This window comes from Otolemur garnettii, unplaced genomic scaffold (genome assembly GCF_000181295.1).
Source record: "Otolemur garnettii isolate 467f Iridium unplaced genomic scaffold, OtoGar3 scaffold00003, whole genome shotgun sequence".
In the NCBI taxonomy this organism is placed as follows: domain Eukaryota; kingdom Metazoa; phylum Chordata; class Mammalia; order Primates; family Galagidae; genus Otolemur; species Otolemur garnettii.
In genome coordinates, this window is record NW_003852398.1 from 38394350 (window position 1) to 38405251 (window position 10902).

At 39.5% G+C, this 10902-nt stretch overlaps 1 protein-coding gene across 1 annotated transcript in view; it reads left to right on the plus strand.

Moving 5' to 3' along the window:
- The window catches only part of KLHL3 (kelch like family member 3), a 122529-nt gene that overhangs the window by 51241 nt on the left and 60386 nt on the right, over nucleotides 1-10902 (plus strand). The window contains exon 6 of the mRNA XM_003782165.3: nucleotides 9149-9258. Within this exon, the coding sequence (XP_003782213.1) occupies nucleotides 9149-9258 (110 nt within the window). The remainder of the gene's footprint in view (nucleotides 1-9148; nucleotides 9259-10902) is intronic.

Consider the following 10902-nt stretch of genomic DNA (forward strand, 5'->3'; position numbering starts at 1 on the left):
ACAGAAGTTTTCTATACTCCCTGTGCTTTTGTTCGACTTAATACAAAATCTTGCAATTCTTTCCAGACCCTTGTGTGTGGCTGTATCTTATTATTTGCTGCATTATATGGATGAAATATAGCTTATTTAACTAGTCTTCTATTGATAAACATTAATGTTTCTAGTTTTTTCTTTTATATAAAATGCTTCAATGAGAATTCTTATACATAATATTTTGGAGTACACTTGCTAGTATACTTATAAGGGTACTTTTCCTTATCCTCCTATACTTATAGGGTACTTTTTAGTAGTACCTATTTGTTGGATCAATGAGAATGTCCATTTAAAATTTTTTTTAGATATTAAAGTTGCTCTCTAAAAAAAGGTAGCTTTATTTTAGTCCAACTTTTGCCTTCTAATAGATCTTTAGCCTTCCTAGAGAGAACATTACTTTGTGGGAATTGGAGCATCACCTCTCTTTATCCAGTTGCCTGTCTGGTTTTCTGTTTGGAGTGGCCCTGTCTCTTCCTGCTGTGGCAGTCCCTCCTGCTTTCTCTGGATTCAGGCCCCGCCCCCTCTCTTCCCCAGCTATGCCCTTAGATTTTTGCTGTGATATATATTATTCTGGGGCAGGGGAGGGTGAGTCCCACATTTAGAAACTGACTGATCAGACCCTTGCCTCCACTGGTGGCATCACAGTCCTCCTTGGTAGCTAGTAGCTGGGAAAGGGACCCTAGTGTTTTGTACAACTTTTTTCTTATACCTCATTGTTTCCTCTTTATAAGAGAAAGAGAGACACTGGAGAGACCAGTGTTGTTGTTTCCAGGGACTGCTTAATCTTTAACCTCAGAGGCTAGGGTCCAGGTTTATGGGGACTTTGTTGTTTGGTAATTGGACATCTGTGCACTGGGCTATCAGCAGGGCTGGTTGGGAAGGTTGTTAATGGGATCCCATTAATGAAATAGCAATTAAAATTCTTTTGACCTGTTGTTTACATCAGTCTGCCAAAGCTGAGCTGAAACCCTCCAGCCATGGGATGGAAAAGCCATGGGATTTCACATGCTCATGGAGGAAAATGGCCTTTTTTCGATTGATTGAGTTATTTGAGATCATGGAATGAAGTAATTAAATTAAGAGTAGCAGAAAAATTTGGCAAGGCATCAAAAAACATAAACTGCTGATTCAGTAAGGGTCTTCTTATAAAATGGCTGCCCCCACCTTTTTATCATGAGATGGTGATAATGATGATAATGGTGGGAATTTCTACCATTTTTGAACACTTATTGCATGCTGAGACTTGTGCTATACATTTCATAGGTATTCCCTCTTTTTGGTTACTTAGCTCTATGAAGTACTTATTTTTTTTCTTAATTTATAGGTGAGAAAACAGAAACTCCAGAGAAATTTGTTAACTTGCCAAGATCACATAGCTTGAAGTAGCAGTACCAAGATTCACAGTGAGGCCATTTGACTCCAGAGGCTTGTGTCCCAGGCCCACTATTCCCATTACCACCCACCCTGGCAGGCACAGCCTGTCTACCTGTGGAAGGGACTCCTATCTCCCTTTGATTTTCTGTTTCTAACTTGAAGGTGGCAAATGAAGCAGTTGTTGCTAGCTCTTCTTTTTGTTGAGATTTTAGGAGACTTCTCTTGTTTCATTTTTCTGGGTAAGAGGGAACTTCAGTGTTGAATTGATGGCAGTGTTAACTGGGCAGTTTTGATGTATCCTTTGGCTGTGTGTGTGTGTGTGTGTGAGAGAGAGAGAGAGAGAGAGAGAGAGAGGAATAATACCTATAGTTCTGGAGTAAAGTTGTATGGAAAGAAAGCTCATTTCCCAGGGAGAGGGGAGGTAATAATGTTTAAAGTTTGAGGCTGGTGGTCATGACCCTTCTGGGAAGAGGTCAATGTAGGTCTCTGTTACTTCCCTGTGGGAGCCAAGCCTTTCCCCTGGAGTGAAGACTGAGGACCTGGAAAGTTTAAATATTGATTCAAGAAAGCTTGCCTTTTCCCTACAGAAATGGGGTAATGAGGGACAGAAGAAAGAGATGTAAGACAGTTCTTCTTCTTTTTGTTAATCCTGCCAAAATATTTTGATTCTGTTTGTATTTTCACCTGTGTCACCTGATCTCTCCTAGAGGTGTGACCAGTGTTCAATTCACTAACACCTGTTCCCTGGGGCTACTGGCTCTGGGAATTATGAGGTTCATTTCATCTCTGCAGGTCAAAGAGGTGACAGATGGGTTATCATTCCATTTATTCTGGGCTTGTAGTTTAGATGAATCAGACCAAAAGCTTAGGTTTATTTCATCCCATTAAAGAGGGGAGGAATAGATTTAAGGCTAGCTTGGAAGGTTGCTTGAGCCCTAGGTAGTCCTGAAGAACGGGCAGGGAAGTACATTAATAATTTTAGAGCTCAATAAATGTAAACATTGTGCTGGATGCTGTGGATTCAGCTTCAAACAAGACAAGCTTGGTTCCTGACCTCATGGGGCTCCCAGTCCTAGTATGACAGAAAGCTCTCTTGTGATAAAGCAGGGTGATTAGAAGTATGATAATTATTTCTAGTTTTTCAGGCTTTTGGAACATGGAATATCACTTCATTTAGCCAGGCACTGTGGCTCACACCTGTAATCCCAGCACTGGGAGGCTGAGGTGGGAGGATTGCTTGAGCCAGTTCAAGGCTTGTCTGAGTGACCCAACTCATGAAAAAAATTGAAAATCCCAGCTGGGTGCTGTGCGGAGTGCCTGTAATCCCACCAGCTTCAGAGGCTGAGGCAGCAGGATGCCCACAGCCTAACTCTGAGTTTGCAGTGAGCTATAACGCCATTGCACTCTGCTCATGGCATAGAGGAGAACTCTGTGTTGCCAAAGGAAAAAAAAAAAAAGGAAAAAAAATCACTTCATTTAGTCTGGTGAACATAGGGTTTAGGGAATATCTTAAATCAGGGATTAGGTCTGATATTTGAAACCAAGACTCACTCAAAATGCTTAGAATACTCCTCTAAGATTACTTTTTTTTTTCCCTAAAAGAAAGGTCTTTAGATTCATACCTTCTCTTTCTCTCTCTCTCATATCCCTGGAGGGAGTTCTTTAAGTTTTCTGATATCTATATTGAGTTTTACCCCAGTGGCCTACTCTTAAGGACTAAGGTACTCATCAGAATATTTGTTATAATCAGACAGCTGTGGGTTTAAATCTTGGCTCTACTACTTAACTGTTGTATGTTCCTAAGCATATGATTTAGAATTTCTGACCTCCCATTTCAGTAGGGCTTTTAGGGGGATTAAATGACACAATACATACATGTAAAATACCTAGCATGGTGTTAGCTGCTTGTTAGGAGATGCCTCACCTTATTCCATGCCTACTTCCTTGAAAAGACCTAAGTGTGCTTTCAGAGAAATCCCTTTGCTGGGAATGTGGCACTCAAATTTTATCATTTTTTTCAACATTGAGAAGATATATATGTGTTCGTTGGTAGAAAAAAGATTGGAAGTTATATGGTGCCTCTTCCTCTTCACCACAATTTCTCATCCAAATGGATGGGAGCACACCCATTGTGTTTAATCAATCAGGACTTGGAACTTAAAAGTGTTTGTTACTTATAGTAAAGGCTGATTAATTAGAACTCTTAACTAGAGCCCTTAATTAATCATTTTTTTCCTCTGTTTCCACTCCTTTTTAAGGAAAAGAATCAGAAAGACAAGAAAAGTTAGAGTTAATTATTGGAGAGTTACCCTTCAGGCAGCTAGCCCATGGTTAACAGACACTATGCCCCCTGCACATGCACTCCTCCCCAAAGATCTAGCTTTGTCTGCCTCTTCATTGCATCTGCAGGAGGCTGGCACAGTTCCCCACACATAGTGGGTACTCAGTGAACCTTTGTTAGACCAATGAAGACATAGCTGAGGCTCTGGCTAGACTTCACTATTGCTGCTTCCTATACATGCTTCTGAATTTTTCTGCTTCCCTGCTTTTGTTTATGTTTAAAGTACCTCTCCAAGCCATGGCCATGTGGACTTTGCGTTGGAGTTACTGGTGCGTTGTCTTGTCTCTCTTATGAGCCAGTAGGCTCCTTTCAGGCATCAACTGTTTTCTTCGTTTTTAAAAAAACACTGCATTTGGTATATCATATGTTAACAGTTATCCAGCACTTGCTCAGTGAACCTTTGTTAGACCAATGAAGACATTATTACATAAATATATGTAGCTCAGCAAGTGTGAGTTACATATATTTATTGCCCATATTTATATGTAATGTCTACAACACCTTTATGAGACAGGTACTATTATTAGCACCATTTGATAGATGAGAAAACTGCAGCCTTAAGAAATTGAATAACTTGTATCACTAGAAAATTTGTTGAATTCAATGGAATTAAGCTTGGTCTCTAAGACCTTGTAGGTTCACAGCCTTGCCTATAGGACCTGCAGTCCCAAAGGATGTCTTAATGCTGTAGAAAATGACCTCTGTTAAAGAGTGACACTTCCCATAGAACTGGACTTTGCAAAGCAGAAACACAGGCTGATAATATTCATCCTTCATTTCTAAAGAGTTTCTTAAAAATCTCAAAACAAACTAATATATGTTACCATCTCTGAGCTTCAAAACAATCTGAGGACTTAGGTCAGGTGTTTTTACTTAAGTTATGTGTATTGTTATAAATATCAAATTTCAATGATATATAGTGAAAGGTTAAATTTCATGAATTTAAAAATTGATATAATAATAATATACTAAAAACAAGGATATATTCCTCACATTTATACTTATAATGTTTAAAAATGAATAGCAAGTATGAATTCATTATTAAAAATTATTAAAAACTATACAGAGGGAATTTTTTGTCTTATACCTTCACATTTATATATGTGAACAAAAATATTTACTGTGTTTTTTCTGTATTTGTGGTCTACTTTCTTTCATAAACTTCCAAAGCTTAGAAATATATTTAAAACTGAGACTTTTCAGCTGGTTTAGGTATATTTTTGGTATAGGCCTCAGGTTTCTTAAGGTTATACTAAGACTGAAAAACATTTTCATGTATTAAAAGCTATATTACCAAGAAAGCCATATACTGTGTATTCCTATTGTCCAGCATTCCCAGTGAAGACTAGAACTCTACATAGGTGAGATAAGAATCTGAGAAAATTACATAAATTAACTTAAAAAATTAATAGACAGTTTTAAAAGCAGTGTTAAGTTTATAAAAAAAATTGAATAGCTAGTACAAATAATTCCCGTTTATTTCCTCTCACAGAACATTTTCCCCATTACTAACTTCTTGTTGCATTTGTGTGCCACACTATTAGTAACTAATGTCAATATGTTATTATTGTACAATGAGACGATATTGGTGCATTATTATTAACTCAAGTCTATAGTTTACATTTAGGTTCACTGTGGTGTTACAGTTCTGTGGGTTTTGACAAAGGCATAATATCATGTATCCACTATTACTGAGTCCATTTTGCTTTACCTATTCAACTCTTACTCCCTCTTCTGGAATTCCTGGCAAACAATAATCTTTTTACTATTTCTATAGTTTTTCCTTTTCCAGAATGCCATGTAGTTGGAATCATACAGTATATAGCCATTCTAGGCTGGTTTCCTTCACTTAAAAATATTCATTTAATGTTCCTTTATGTCTTTTTGTGGATTGAAAGTTCATTTCTTTTTAGTACTATGATAAATAATTTTCCATTGGGTGGATATATTGCAGTTTGTTCATCCATTAACCTAATGAGAAATGACTTGGTTACTTCTATTTTCTGGTAATTATGAATAAATTGCTGTTATAAACATTTATGTGCAGGGTTTTGTGTGGATGTAAGTTTTCAATTTTTATTGGTAAATATCTAGGATCTTGAATGCTGGACATATAGTAAAGCTGTGTTTAACTTTGTGAAAAACTGCCAAACTGTCTTCCAAAACGTTTAAACCACTTTGTACTCCCACCAGCAATGAATGAAAGTTCCTGTTGTTCCCCATTTGTACCAGCAGTTGGTGGTGTCAATGTCTTGGATTTTGGCTATTCTAATGCCAGGTCAGGTATTATAGTTCCATTTTGTAGATGGGGAAGCCAAAGCCTGAAAAGGCTTTTTGACGTTTACCAAAGGCTCTTAGCTATAGTCACCATTAATACAATAAAAGCAAAGCAAAACAAACAGAAAACCAAATTGTTAAAAGTGGAAGATGATTCTCGGGAGGTATCTTCTGGGATAAGAGTGAGTTTTTTCTGGGAAGCAGATGTGAAGAGGTTGAGTATGAAATGTTCTGGGGAAATCCTATTTCCCAGGAAACTGAGTTAGCCAGAGTATCCTGTTCTTGTTTTTTAATTTTTTTATTTCATTGTTTTTTTTAGTTTTGCTAACAGAAAGAGGACTCTGGTCCAAAGACTCGGGGGGAGCTTAGCCTGTCTCCTCAGACTAAAAGCAGAAGGGAAGGAGTTTTCTTTTCTGATGTTTCTTTGCTTCTTCCTGCTCATGCCCTGTAAATCTCCAGGACCCCCGAGTGTCAGCCCTGGATGAGAAGCAGCAGCTCACTAATCTTCTAATTTCCCCTGCCCCATCAGATGCTGCTTCCTAGGAGGCTTTCTGAATGAGATTTCAGTGGAAGGTTCGAGATGGGCACAGAACCAGCCTACTTCAGAAAGAAGGGATCTAGATTAAAATCCTGCAGTGCCCAAGAGGGTGAGAGCTGAAGAGATGAGGAATGACTACTTTCACCTTGATTTATCTCTGAGGATTTCTTATTTGTTCCTCAAGTCTCCTAGAGTATGCATTACTGTACTTCTGTTGTCTTTCTTTTCAAAATCTGTACCCATCTACTTTTAGCTTTATGAGCTGTAAGGAAATTTTTATTTCACAGCACAGAATTTTACTTTCTTACCTCCTCCTGTTCTCTTCACCCTTTTCTCTCCTCAAAATGTCAGTTTTTGTCAACCAAAGATAAATGTGGGCAGGCCAGATGTAGCTCTGGGCCACAGTGAGATATGTTGGTATTGATTTATCTGATTCTCCTGAGAACCAGGTAGTCCATAGAGTCTGATGTCCTGTGTTTTGTCATGGTGTGCTGGCTTGTTTAGACTGCTTTTTCTATCTGCTGTTTCTTGGGTGTTACCAACTGACAGGGTGCTGTGGTCCAAGGACTTCTTGGACTAGAAAGGGCATGGAGGGAGAATCTACTTACTTTCTCAGGCTCCAGGCCAAGAATAAATTCTCACAATCCAAAAGAGATTATTCTTGCTCTTATTTTAAGATCTTTAGGAATGAGGACTCTGAAAATACTATACTAGGTATGGTCTTAAATATTTCTATAGTTATAAAGGTTTTTGAATGTTTAACCTAAAAACTAAGCTTTTTAAGACTTTCTTCCTATTGACATATGGAGATACAAAGACTAGCTTCTGACTCTGACTTTATAACAGTTGCTTTCCTTCATAAAGAATCTGACTTTCGGATTTGTCTTATTATGTATAAACATTCTTGTGTTTCAAGGTGGACAAACTTTAGTTGTGACCACAGTGATACTAGTAAGCTGTCAGGGAACAAGTGGGGAGCCTTTTTTGTACAGGGAAAGATGGAAAAGACTGTTTATAACTTGATCCTTGAGAGTAAACCATTAACATTTAGAGAATCTGGATGAAGGTGAGAAATCATATGGGAATTCTTTAGGTATAAAATTATTTCAGTATAAAAACATAAAAATGATTTTTGCAATAAATGATTTAAATCTTAAGTTCTTTGTTTTATGAAAAATTGGCAAAGCTGGACATGGTGGTGTGCACCTGTAGTCCCAGCTTAACTTGGAAGGCTGAGGTGGGAGGATCACTTGGCCAGCCTGTGTAACAGTAAGACCCTGTCTCCAATACATAAATAAATAGTTGATGAATATGACAAGGGGGCTTAATGTGCCTTGACTTCCTTTTTTGTTATGCCCTTGCAGTAGACTTGTTGTTTCACCAGCTCCCAAGGATGGAGAGACCCTGAATCTCATTTAAGAGGTCAACCAGACCAAGTGGAGGCAGCTTGCAGTGGGCACTGAGAAGTGTAGCCCTTTAGAGATATCCAAGATGCTACCAGGCCAGAGGGGGCCACCAGAGAAGGAAGGAGGAGACCTGGAGGGCAAGGAGCACATGTGCTACTTGGGGCAATGGTGCAGGGTTATGTGAGAACTGAGAACAGAGCAAGGTCTGGTAAATGACAAAGGGTCTTGTCATTTGCAGAGCCTGCTGCACTAGGAATTATGATCCCTTGGGCAGATTCATCTTATAAGAACCTTACAAAACACTTTCACAAACCTTTATTCATCAGAACATGGAATTAAGGCAAGGTGGGTGGTGTTATTTCCATCTTACAGAAAAGAATAGCAAAGCCCAAGGAGATGATGCTGTTGGCCTAAGGGCACAACTTATAAATGGCAAAACCAGAATTTCAACCTAGGTTCCTTCCTTCTGAAGCAGATGCCATTTCAGTAAAGATAATGTTCAGTAATAGGATAGGATAATGGCCTGGGCAAAGGTCAAGGTGGGTATAGTCCCTGGCATTTCCCTTACATGGACCGTACTGTAGGCCTGTGGGTTTTGTTTTACTCTCGTTGTCCGCAAATTCTCCTTCATTTTACAGCTCTGTAGGCCTTGCTGCTATGGACTGTTCTGATTGGTGGCAGGGCCAACCTGTTGCTGCCACACCTAGATGTTGGGCCTCCTCATGAACCATAGACTGCTAATGCTGACTTCCTACAAGAACCCCCTGAAATTTCTAGCTGCACAGAAGTTCTGACCTACTTTTGTTTGGCTGAGCTGCAGGGGGCACTGTCTGCAACTCTATCATCTTGTGCCCTGAGGGGAAATGAGCTCAACTAAGTAGGCAGGTCCCTGTGAGGCCTTTCTACAGTACCATTATTAATATCAAAAAAAAAAATTATGAACTTAGATCTCTCTGCCCTATTTTCGTCTGTGTTGATGTTCAGGACAGAGGATCACACAGGGTGATGCCTTTACTGCTGAATTAAAAGGCTAGTTTCCCTTTAGCCAAGATGCCTCTGTCTTTCCCTCTGTGTCTTTTCCTCCTCCAACCTTCCAAAGATTGTTACAGCATTGGCTCAAAGAAGGGCAGAAATGTGTTATAAGTTTGTTTTCTTAACTTATGCTTTTTCTTGGAACAGAGCAGCACTTTCCAGAGGTGATGCTGGGGGAAGAATTTCTTAGCCTAAGTCTGGACCAGGTATGCAGCTTGATATCCAGTGATAAGCTGACCGTTTCTTCGGAAGAGAAGGTATGGAATGACTCTTTGGTGAGACAGGAGCCTCACTTGTCAGGTGGTCATGGGAGGGACTTGTGGTTTGGTAAGATCTATTTTTTTTTCTGTATAAAAAATCCTTTTAAACTACAAAAACGACAGAAACCCAAACCAACCCCCACTCTCAACTCAAAAATAAACAAAAATACTGGCCCTTGGCCACTCCCTTCTGGACTCTTTATATTATTTTTTATTTCTTGAGACAGAGTCTCATTTTGTCACCCCCTATAGAGTGCTATGGCTGTCATAGCTCATAGCAACCTCTAATTCTTGGGCTTAGGCAATTCTCTTGCCTCAGCCTCCCTAGTAGCTGGGACCACAGTGCCTGCCACAACACCTAGCTATTTTTAGAGATGGGGTTTCACTGTAGCTTAGGCTAGTCTCAAACTCATGAGCTCAGGCTATCCACCCACCTGGACCTCTCAAAATGCTGGGATTACAGGCATGAGCCACCACGCCCGGCCCCTTCTGGACTCTTTAAAGAAGAAATGACAGTGATGATGATGATAAAGCTTTCTCTATTTACTGAATATTTATAGTTTGTCCAACACTGTGCTAAGTGCTTTATGTTCTTCAATTGATCCACCCTTCACTACAGCCCTGTGAGGAAGGCATTGCTGTTGTTCCCAGATTACAGAAGAGGAAACTGAGATTCCTTTTCTACCAGGAAGAATTTCTTTACTTAAGGATATGTAAACAGGGAAAATAACATAAGCTTTAGTGTTGGCCAGCAGGGTCCAAATTTCATCTTTAGTATTTACGAATTAGTTGTGTGACCTTGGGCAAGTTCTTGGCCTTTCCTCTTGTGTTTCATTTGTAAAGTGAGGATAATCATATTAGGACACATTCCACAGGACAATTAATTGGGATATTGTATGTAAAATGACTGGTATAGTACTTGGTACCCAATAGGAGTGCAGTGTTAGCTCAGTTTATCATTGACCCTGTACCTGGAATTAATTCCTTTCTCCTCTGCGTTCTCCTTTTTGTTGTAAGTAGTTAGTTCTGAGCTGGTTTTCCTCCCACAGGCAACTGAGAGTTCCCTGATGGTATAGACTGTATTCATTTCTGTATCCTCAGATATGTCCTTGAGTTGTCTTAGTCCACTCTTAGCATCCAGCCTTGAGGTACTTTCCTGAGGGAATATGGAACAAAAATCCTTGAAAAAGAATTTATATCAGAGATGAAACTGTATCTACATGTTTAGAGAGTAGGGTAAAATTCACAATCCCCTGCATGGCAGCCTGGAAAAGTTTGACCAAGAAGAAAATCAGATAGATTTTGATAGAAAATGATAGAACCCTGAGACGTCTGATGGATCCCCAGACAGTGACTGGCACAACAGACTGGATTCTTCCACAGGCTCAGGGACACTTCTGGTTAACTCTAATGTGAATAGTACCTCCAGAGAAGAAGATGCCTCTGGCCAGGCTAGTGGCTCATTTGTGCCTTAGACTCAGAAACTGAGAGGTTGCCATTTTTTCTGAAGAGGCATATGTACTACCTTCTCTGGATTTTGCTGCCAAGTTGGCACAATGAGGTGGGGAACCTGCAGTCTTGGGTCACATGTGGCCTTCTGGATCCTTGAATGTGGCCTTTTGACCAAATCCAAATTTTACA